We start from the raw sequence: 11,768 nt of genomic DNA on the forward strand, positions 1-11,768 counted from the left end.
TCTGGGACTGGGGAAAAATTTATGTAATTGGGTTAACAACCGGCTGAGTGATCGGGTGGTTATTAATGGTACATCCTCAGAGTGGGTCACAGTCACCAGTGGGGTTCCACAGGGGCGCAGTATTGGGCCCTCTTATTTTTTTAATATGTTTATTAATGGCCTTGTAGAGGGTTTACAGAGTAAAATTTCAGTATAAATAATCGACATCAAGCAAGTCTGCTTTTTTATGAATCAGGCAATGGCTACATTTAACAGCCAAGTAAGGCGTAACATTGCGACTGCTCTCTTTTCAGTTCAAAACCAACCTGCAAGTGATCACAATCATGATCTCACATCTCTGATGCGTGACTTAGAAAAATTGTAATTCCAACAGGTACGAGTATGGTGGGATAGTACTACTTTACAAACCAATATCGATAAAGTTATGATACCTAGGGGTCTACATCTACATAAAATCCCCACAACCATATTTAATGACAAATTTATTATAGTGTAGAATGGAATGAGATCATATCAGAATCTTCTATCAAATATGAAATTAATAGTTAAATATGAAAACGACAAACTACAGGAAATAGAACTTTTCATTAAACAAATACACCTTTCACTTGCTGTACATAAAGACCATTCCAAATTTGAGGAGCTACACTCAAAATTAAAAGATAAAATTTCCAAATTGGAAGATATCATTACCAACACCAAATGTTCCAAATTTGAATGGGATCAAAGAGATTACAATGATGATGTGGTTTAGAAATGGCGGGAAAATCACAAAGATAACGCACCTCCACGACCTATCTTGAAGAGACAGTCTAATTCTAGAAGGAATCAAAAAAGGAATCATCATAGAGTTAACTTCACGTCATCGGAGTATAACTCCACAGATGCTACTATTGAGTTATCTGAATCTGACGGTTTTTCGGAGCAGTACAAGACCACTAGACCCAACCATTGTCAAACTCCCACTTACCCTGACAGGCACCACAACTCAGGAAGGTCTTTTTTAGGGTCCGGCACGAAAATAAAAATGCACCAGACGAGCAGGTGTCAGGCACAGATCGAGGAAACAAGCGATAACCAGATCGCAAACACAACAAATGAATGAATTTACAGTTCTCAATTTATCTGCCAAGATCCTCTCACTGGACCAGATCAAAGAGACTCTGTCACCACATTAGAAGTGCCCTGTCTCCTACATAAGGAGATGGGCGCTGTAATGTAGGTGACAGTAATGCTTTTTATTTAAAAAAACGATCTTTTTTCACAACGTTAGGAGCGATTTTGGTTTATGCTAATGAGCTTTCTTAATGCCCAAATGGGCGTACTTTTACTTTCGACCAAGTTGGCGTTGTACAGAGGAGTGCATGACGCTGACCAATCGTCATCATGCACTCCTCTCCATTCATTTACACTGCACTAGCGATATAGATATATCACTATGTGCAGCCTCATACACAAGCCCTAACATTACTACAGTGTCCTGATAATGAATACACATGACCATCCAGCCTGGACGTCATGTGTACTCAGAATCCTGACACTTCTGACTCTTTTTTGTGAGATTCCAGCAACGGATACGAAATCTTGCGAGATCACGGAGCTAAACGAGATTTGGCAGGGAGGAATTTTTCCCATAATGAGACAATTGGCATCAACCTCATGGGGCTTTGCCTTCTTCTGGATTAACCCGGTAGGATTATATGTTGGATTTGATGGACCTGTGTCTGTTTTCAACCTTATCAACTATGTAACTATACTTAATAAGAATACAAAAGTATTCCCCTTTTTGACAGCAGTATGAATGTCCAACAATCTTTTGCACCAAAAGTATTATCTAAGTGGATCAATAACTAAACATAGTTCAGAAAGCCCCATATTGACCAGTTCCAGACATTACTCTGAGCCAATTATGAGGATGCAAAAACACCCACTACCCCACAGCCCGATACACTTTTTACCACCTGGCTTACTACGGTGGCAATAGAAAAGTGAAGTTGGTGGAAAGTTTATATTACCTTAAAATCAATGTAATTGGTCACATTCAATTAATGACAGGATGTGGTACATGTGTTTGTTCAGGAGCTGTCCACACTCCCGGAGTACGTGGCATTTCAATAGTGAGACTGCTCATGTCAAAGACGTTTCATCCTTCTTCTCGTCACATTATCATGTCTCCCAAAGCATGCCTATGTCCAAATGACATGCCCATGCACATACTTGCCATATGTGGGCAATATCGTAGAGTTATTCTGCCTTCTTAAAGCTTTACAGGGACTGGGCAGTTCTGGCGTATAGGAGTTTTTGACCTCTTGCCTGTTTTAGACATCATCTCCTCAATATTTTTGACCCAGAAGCTGCCACCTGATTGGTTGTTATGGACAGCTACTTCATTTTACTTTTCCAGCAGTTTTGATAAATCTCCCTCAAAGTGTTACATTGTCACAGATGGCGCAGGCTAAGGTTTCGTTCAAATCTGCGCTAGGGCTCTGTTCCGACGCTCCGTAGTGGAGTACGCTATTGATTCCATCAAAACGACGGAACCCTTCCACAACTGACATAAACCGTAACCATTTGCACCGGATTCGTCACCATTGAAATCAATGGTGATGGAACGGAAACCTATGGTTTCCATTTGTGTTTGTCAGGGCACCGTTCCGACGGGAAGCCCCTTGCGCAGATGTGAACGAAGCCTAACTTTGTCTATGTAAAACATTCCAAAACGGGTGAGTAGCAAAATGTTTTTTTTAAATATAACTCCCATCCAAGTGAATTTATTTTTTAAAATCCCTTTCACACATAAGAAACCATCTGCACAGATTTTGAAAGCTGCATTTCCTATCTGTCGGATATTTATAAAATTTTACCCTTTTAGTTAAAATCAAAACTGTAGTTGAATACAGATGAAAAATTCCATGTCATTTTACAATGCAGATATCATGTTTCTGCAGACATGCACAATGTGTGCCCATATGCTCAGGCCTCATGTACATGGCCATATTATTTCTACATATGGAGTCATAATAGGGCACCCGTAGACAGCATGGGGCTGTCCTGTACCTCCTTATTCCTCCGATTTCACACAAAGTTTTTTTTCTGTTGGATTCCGAGATATTTTCCAGTAGAAGCATTGCTTCTAGGGAAGTATATCTCCGTCATGAAGCAACATACAAGTGACACACAAAGCCCCCAGGGTACTCTGTACAACCTCCTGCAAACAGCTCTGCCATATGCATGGGGCCCTACATTAAAACGGCAAATTCAGCTTTGCTACATTTGCAGTTTGGTGTTCTAGAGTGTGCGTGACATTATTTTGCTTCAGGCATATCAAACCTATTCTGAGAATCCCAGTCCTGGCACATGTTATAATCTAAGGAAACCTTCACGGAATTACTGTAGCGACAAAGTAAATATAATTTACCCTAAATCTATATTACACATTCATTTTGAGTCCCATTAAAAAGTAAATCTGGTGAACTTTGACATTTCAGCCGACAGAAAAAAATGGATTAATGTATCTGCAGTAAATACTGCATACAAACAGGTACATACAACACACGGGGGAGATGAAGTGAGAGAATGTGTGAACACCTACATCATGACAAGAGACTGACAAGTGTCTAATGACTATACACCTGCCAAGTGTACGTGACCTTCACAAAGTGATCTCCACTTAGAATGTGATACAGCAGCACTGGGTGACAGCGCACTTTCCACAAATCCAATTCCCGTTCTGTCACTGTGTCTGTGAACACTACATTTTTAAGAAGGTGGGACGAATGTGAAAATCCAGATACATTTCAGGGGACAATTATACCTGCCTCTTTTAGACATATCAGACATAGCCATCAATCTACAGTAACATTTGCTTCATACAGAAAAGCAGTTTTTTTTGGTGGCTATGAATATGAGGAGGTGGAAGGAAGCTACCGGTATGCATTATATTATACCCAAGAACAATCAAAATATTCCAGTATATAAGCCAGTAGCATACATAGAGGACAGGTGACCCAGTAGGAATAATTCAAATCAGGCCTTTGTCAGCTGCTGCTTGACACTACCACATGCAACAGGAGGTGCTATAGAAAAAATTCAAATCAGGCCTTTGTCAGCTGCTGCTTGACACTACCACATGCAACAGGAGGTGCTATAGAAAAAATTCAAATCAGGCCTTTGTCAGCTGCTGCTTGACACATCGGAGGTCCTATAGGAAAAATACAAATCAGTCTTTTGTCAGCTGCTTTTTTCTAACAAATCCCTTTGCATGTTCTCACCACCCCTTAAAAGGGGGATGAGACTAACCGAAATGGGTCCTGTCTTTCTAGGGACCCCATAGCAAACACATGCTCTGCCACCACATACACACTCTTGATTTTAGCAGACTATCTGACCAATTTAAAGAGAGCTGTCATAGTGACGGCAGGATTGTACACAGTGATGCCACAGACACAGATCTGCCAATTTCCCAGTCTCCTTTCATGAAAGAAAGAGTGGGTGTCAGATATAAAGAAATAAAAGACTTTAAAATACCTCCACAAAAAAAAAACAGCTTAACAAAGCCGCAATAGAGGGGGTATACTGAGCATAGTTGTATTTCAGCCAATTCATTCACTAATTTCTGGGCGATAAAAAAGCTCCACAAGTATTTATACTTAGCCGAAACGCGCGTCAAGGAGTGACTCCAGGCAGCCATTTACATTTCTATGGGTAAGCTACCATCATGTACTAATATAAGTTATATGTGGACTTGTGTACTGTTTCATTTGTCAACAGTACTTGGGTGTCATTCTGATTTTATACTGATACTGTTGTTAGGTGTGTGGGGGATCATATGTAGAATGGGATTGGATTATTTCTTTTTTCCACCATCTCAAATACTGCCAAATATTGTTACATGCTGTGACTTATTTCGTCCAGCATTTTTGTTCATCCAAGTTTGTTGCTGCCTAGTGTCCATTTATAACACTGTAGAAATCAGCTCAGACTTTTATATGTATGTGTTTTATGCTTTTGTATTCAATAAAAGTTAGTCTTTTTATACTGTATTGGTGTCCCATAGACTCAATTTCTTTGTAGGTTATCATTTCCGTTTAAGTGAGTTGATAACATTGATACCATGTAAAAATTGGGCAAATGTATGCCTCCCTCCACATATGATATATTCATCAGACATTTTTTGATGAGGTGGAGGGGGATTTTGGTCATTCTCCGCATTGGTATATTACATTTTTATAATCTTGGCAACTCATTTAATGGTGATCTTGGACAACTATTTTTAATTTGTCATAGGACATCATCAAGCATGGTGTTTGGCCACGGAAGACCAGTGCCATCCATTGAAAAATAACAAATGCGCACACATTTCAATGGATGCTCCTTAGTGGTTTTCAAGTAAGACAAGAACTTAATGGCCCCTCTAGAGTATTCAGATGTTTGTGGAGTTTTCCAGTAGTGAGACCTCTCCCATCCACCCCCCATGATCAGTCCTGAAATCTAAAAAGAAGTCATCAAACCAAGCAACCTTTTAAAACCAATATATCAAAAGCACAATTGCCAATATTCATGATGTCATAGTCAGAGATCTACATAAACTTCCAGGAATCAAACCTGTGGTCCATAAATGGATAGTTTAGGAAAACAAAATGCATGATGCAGAACACAAAATCACAAGAACGGCCGTTTGACCTTGAGTTATAATTTTGCAATTCGAAATTTGGAATCTGATTATTTGATATGAACTTGTAGGGAATTTCTACTTGGTTCAAAACAAACATTTTAAGTTTTGGTTTTAAGGTATTGTCTCACCAAGACAACCCTATTCTTCTCTACACCCCAACTATCTACTGTTATTGCTGAGGGATTCCACTTCTGGTCATCCATTCTCCCTACAGGAGCTGCTGCAGGGAAAATGAAGAACTACATGCCGCCTATTCAAATGAATGGCGGTCCATGTAATGCATGGACGTGCAATTTTTTATTATGAAACATAGAGGGGGGTCTTTATGAGATGTATGGAGTATAAATAAAAGAAATAACTGACAACACAAATAAAAAACGTTATAAAAACTACGGTAAGTAGTGAAAATTGTATCTTACCTTTAGTTTTTCATACCGATCACTTAGTGAAGCCACCTGATGGTCTCTGTGTCTACCAACTAATTTGCATAAGGCACAAATAAGCTGATCATCCACGGTACAGTACATATTAACCTTCTCGTTCTCATGTTCCAGACAAACAAGTCCACGGATATGTGCATCTGATACTGGTTCCACCAGACGATGGCTGGTAAAAGGCTTCTTGTTAGGGTGAGTTGCACGTAGACAACGGTCACAATAAGATACCTCACAAGTGATACACGTCTTCACGGCATCTCTTGGTGGTTCCACCTCACAGAACTGGCATGGAATCCTTTCTGTTGCCATGATTGGGATACTTCTGTAGATTTTGTCTCTGTTTTCGTCACTGGGAGAACTTTGCACACTCAAATGGGCCTTCTGAAAGCGGTCAATAATGTTTTGTAAAGTGACGTTGCGTTTCAACCCTTCCAAACCACGATGACTGAGAGATATTACATATCTGCAGGTTGGGCACTGAAAGGTTGTAATAGGTTCCACTATTTCACTAGAAGAATTTCCAGAAACCAGAATACGGTGAGCACAGCTGAAACACAGGCTATGAGCACACGGAAGCAGAAGTGGGTCCTCAAATAGCTCCAGGCAAATTGGACAGGTTAGTTCTGACTCCAATGTTTCCATGTTTGGCTAAACCATTCCAGATTCAGGATGTCTTGAGAGTCGTCATTTTACCTAAATTAAAATAGATTTTTAGTTTTTCAGAATATCACACATTTTTTACAAGTAAAATACCAATACATGGATCTATCTGTTCAATCCTCCTGAAAAAAAAAAGTTCACCAGGTAACACTAGTTACAGTATAAGGCTGGATTCACACAAGCACATTACGTCCGTAATGGACGGAACTTATTTCGGTCGGAAGACCCGGACCGAACACAGTGCAGGGAGCCGGGCTCCTAGCATCATAGTTATTTTCAACGCTAGGAGTCCCATGTTTTCAGTACGGGACAGTAGTTCCACGGAGAGGCAGGGACTCCTAGCGTCGTACATAACTATGATGCTAGGAGCCCGGCTCCCTGCAGTGTGTTCGGTCCGGGACTTCCGGCCGAAATACGTTCCGTCCATTACGGACGTAATGTGCTTGTGTGAATCCAGCCTAATACAGTATAATAAAAAATGATGCACTTTTCTAGTATCCTATGCTTTCTATATAAAGTCCTAATTATGAAATACCCACAGAGGGGACCGGCTGGAGAAATCTCCAATGCCAGGTAGTCAATATATCCACAGGTATAAATGTGCTGCTGGTGCTTAGCATTTTGGGATGATTTCTGTTGATGTCTATGATGTGTTTTGCCTGGCCACGAAAATTGTGAAGTTGGCTACTGTATTGGTCAAACTGGCTCCTAAAAGGCTACAGTATTTTGTCCTTCTCTGTTTTAATGTCTAAAAAGGGTCAATCCAGTGAAAGTGATTTTGTTACTGGGCGCATTCTATTTTCATGCCATTGCTCAGAGATGTGTTTTAATAAAAAAACATAGGGAAAGCGAACATATGAAATACTTGTTAATAATCATCTACACATATTAAAAACGAACAATAAAATGTGAGAGGTCCCTTTGAAATTAAGTATAAATACATACAAGGAATTGAAACTCAGAATATATTGATTAGTTGCAGAACATTTAATTATACAAATATTTTGCCTTATTTGCCTAACACTATAGAAATCCTCTTTAGCCACCTTCCATATAAGCAGTATACATAGTTGTTTTTAAAACTGACTGTCCCCAATTAAAAATAATGGGGCAGATTTACTAAGACTGGCATTCTATATGCCAGTCTTAATCTAAAGCCCACAAGAGCAAGAGGCGATAAATGAATTAAGAGGCACACGCCTCTTAAAAAAACTTGTCGCATCTTGTACTGTACGTGTGCCGCAAAGTGAGTTTCTGCCGTAAATTATAGTTAATTTGTCAGACAGCGGGCGGTCCCAACCCATCTTCTAAGTCCCACCCACTTTTTCTTAAAAGTGCAGTGAGCGGTGGAAACCGGCAAAAAGTTGCAAATTATTATGCAAATATGGTGTGCGCCAAAATGTGTGACTTTTTAGCGGCCTATGGCATCACCTTTTTTTGCCCCCCCCCCCAATAATTATGCTATACAGGCCTACTGATTTATAGGTGCCGTGTTGATTGGTTTTCCTTGGGCCCACGTGAGGGAATAATGCTGAGGGCCCACTCTCTTGATACACAACATACTGTATGCCCGTCTATATCCATTATCATAAATAGGTCATATCATCAATAGACCTGCCATGTGCAGGCTGCTCTATCGGGTGCTGTATATTGGAGGTTTACTACCTGTGAAGCCATGTTTCTTGTCTAGAACAGCTCAGTAATACGGCATATGAAGGAGCATGTCACATAACAAAACCTCCACATGCCTTTGTATGAAATTAGAGGCCTACCAAAGTACAGTAAAATAACTCTAAGTGCAAGTGACTCGCTTTACTGTCAGCTCCTCACGTGCTTGTCCTCTACTGGATCTCATGGACCCTGTTGAAGCTGCAGCCCATTATCATGTCCGAACCCGGGCAAACTTGAGAATCCTGGTGTGCCAGTCCAACCCTATATAGGAACTCAAACTGCCGTCTAGTGAAATGATAGCGGAGACTCAGTCAAGATTACAGTGAAGAGGAGGATGTAGATGACCCTAGAAGCTGTGTAAGAAGCACCAGCAATGGTGCCATTCATCTCCTCATCAGTTCTAAAAGTACAAATGAAGGTGTACAGCTTTCTGCACTAGCAAAATATATATTTTTATATAAAATACTATCTATAGTTTAGCCTTACTGCTTCTTACAATGAAATGAATGGAAACATTGGAGGGAAGAGTTTGACTTTCTAGCTCTGTGTTCACCTTATGTACGAATAATAGTAGGTAGAGAAGGCGGAATATATGGGATTAACATGTAGAATAGTAACAGACATGGAGAGGGGAGAAGTGTCTGGATACACTTGTATACAAGAGGGGAAATGTGTGACTTATGGCCTTTTACATGGTAGTCAACATGGCCGACTATGGCTGCAACTTCCTGTTCCCAAGTACAGCAAGAAGAGCTACTATGTAGTATAAAAGAGCGACTAACCAGGGCAATGGCAAGCAGAGGAACATCCATGAGCACCTGAGGTTTATCTTGGGCGGAGATCCACTTTAATGTACATGTTCTCCGGTATGTTATACTTTGGACTCCACCACCTATATTGATGTCCCTTTTTTATTTAGCACAGTCGGCTCACACTGTCATGGCCGTACAAATGATCAGAATGAGAACTTCAGAGTCCAGCGCTGATGCATTATAATAAAGTTATTAACAAACCGGTAACATTGCTCCTAAACTGTAATAAGATCTAAATGAACTCAGCTTCTGATCTCTGCACTTCACCAATGGTCGCTCCAGTGATCATGGATGAGGATGAAACAGGACAATCATACGAAACCAAATACAAAGCATAACACAGACGTAGACGTGGAAGACGGGGAGACAAGAAGAGGATCCTGTGGATAATGTGATCACATCTAGAACATCAATTTGGGGGTTCTAGACCAAAAAATGTGATTCTAAATAGAAAAAAACAATAATTAAACAAAATACAATAATGATTGTTGTCTGGAGATGGCAACAGTAGAATACAAAATTATATAGATGATAGATAGATAGATAGATAGATAGATAGATAGATAGATAGATAGATAGATAGATAGATAGATAGATAGATAGATAGATAGATAGATAGATAGATAGATAGATGTGAGAGAGTAATAGATTGATGTGAGAGAGAAATAGATAGATAGATAGATAGATAGATAGATAGATAGATAGATAGATAGATAGATAGATAGATAGATAGATAGATAGATAGATAGATAGATAGATAGATAGATAGATAGATGTGAGAGAGTAATAGATAGATAGATTGATAGATAGATATAGATAGATAGATAGATAGATAGATAGATAGATAGATAGATAGATAGATAGATAGATAGATAGATAGATAGATAGATAGATAGATAGATAGATGTGAGAGAGTAATAGATAGATAGATAGATAGATAGATAGATAGATAGACGGACGTAGACGTGGAAGACGGGGAGACAAGAAGAGGATCCTGTGGATAATGTGATCACATCTAGAACATCAATTTGGGGGTTCTAGACCAAAAAATGTGATTCTAAATAGAAAATACCAATAATTAAACAAAATACAATAATGATTGTTGATTGGAGATGGCAACAGTAGAATACAAAATTATATAGATGATAGATAGATAGATAGATAGATAGATAGATAGATAGATAGATAGATAGATAGATAGATAGATAGATAGATAGATAGATAGATAGATAGATAGATAGATAGATAGATAGATGATAGATAGATGTGAGAGTGTAATAAATAGATAGATAGATAGATAGATAGATAGATAGATAGATAGATAGATAGATAGATAGATAGATAGATAGATAGATAGATAGATAGATAGATAGATGTGAGAGATAGATAGATAGATAGATAGATAGATAGATAGATAGATAGATAGATAGATAGATAGATAGATAGATAGATAGATAGATAGATAGATAGATAGATAGTGGCAGGATGGATCATCTGTTACATATCCTGCCCTCACACAGCATGACAATATACCACCCTGCCTTCTTAGCATGTCACCTACTTAGGGGCACACACCCCTCCAGGTGACAGGTATAAGGACATGTATGTGCTGTGACCGGATGGGTGGCTGCCAGGCAGGTGCCCCCATGGGCTCCTGTGCTGTACACAGACGGACGTATATAGACATACATTACCCGTAACTTTCCAGGCTGGACATGCCTGCTCCGGGCACCACAGTGACTGATGGAAGGAGTAATCCGGGTGCTGGACTGGCAGGTGCCGGGCTCAGTGGGGTAGGGCGGATTGCTGGGTGGGGAGCGGACGAGGAGACGAGTTGTCAGTGGAGAACATCAGAGCCATTAGTTAGTATGCTGCTGCTGCTGCTGCTCGGATCTTGGAGCATGTGGGCAAGCTATTCCCAGAACAGGCGATCTCAGCAATGTGCCTCTGTAGCCACACTATACACCCACACCATAGGAAGCAGGGTCATCCAGCCCTATACACAGCTGCGGCTCCGGCACAGTCTGCTCCTGGAGAGAATGTCTGGTGCCGATAGCATCTCCTGTGCATCAGCCATTTGTAACGGGAGGGACCTGCTCAGACAGTGGGGACCTTGAGGGTCCCTTCTGCCACACAAAGTCAAATAAACAGTGCAGCTGTCAAGCAGGGGGGTGATCCAGTGTGTTTACTGAGCTAGTGGAAGGAAGAGATGGATCCAGAGCCTCTCAGCCAGGGAGGGGGTGACATTCAGAGTAACAGTCAGTGCAGTTACTTCCAGTATTGATCCATCTTCACTCCCACTCCCCGCCACATTGTAAAGTCAGACGCAACCCAGGACAGCTGCTGAAAGAAGGGGAGAGGGCTCCCCCTGCCCGCGCGGCTCAGTACTGCAGCAGCCTGTCATGGGTACTGTACATCCGCTGCTAGAAATGATCATGCGCTTTGTGATGCCATAGAGAAGCCGCAACTATAACCATCTTTTACACTTCATATTTAGATACATTAAACGTTGGG

General features: G+C 40.4%; 1 protein-coding gene across 1 annotated transcript in view; it reads right to left on the reverse strand.

Moving 5' to 3' along the window:
• The window catches only part of MID2 (midline 2), a 393,352-nt gene extending 381,798 nt beyond the window's left edge, over positions 1–11,554 (reverse strand). The window contains exons 1-2 of the mRNA XM_075835586.1: positions 10,949–11,554; positions 6,094–6,804 (exon numbers count right to left, since the gene is read on the reverse strand). Coding sequence (XP_075691701.1) covers positions 6,094–6,753 — 660 coding nt within the window. The 5' untranslated portion in view covers positions 6,754–6,804; positions 10,949–11,554. The remainder of the gene's footprint in view (positions 1–6,093; positions 6,805–10,948) is intronic.
• Between the last annotated feature and the right edge of the window lie 214 nt (positions 11,555–11,768).

Source organism: Rhinoderma darwinii, chromosome 8 (assembly GCF_050947455.1).
Source record: "Rhinoderma darwinii isolate aRhiDar2 chromosome 8, aRhiDar2.hap1, whole genome shotgun sequence".
In the NCBI taxonomy this organism is placed as follows: Eukaryota; Metazoa; Chordata; class Amphibia; order Anura; family Rhinodermatidae; genus Rhinoderma; species Rhinoderma darwinii.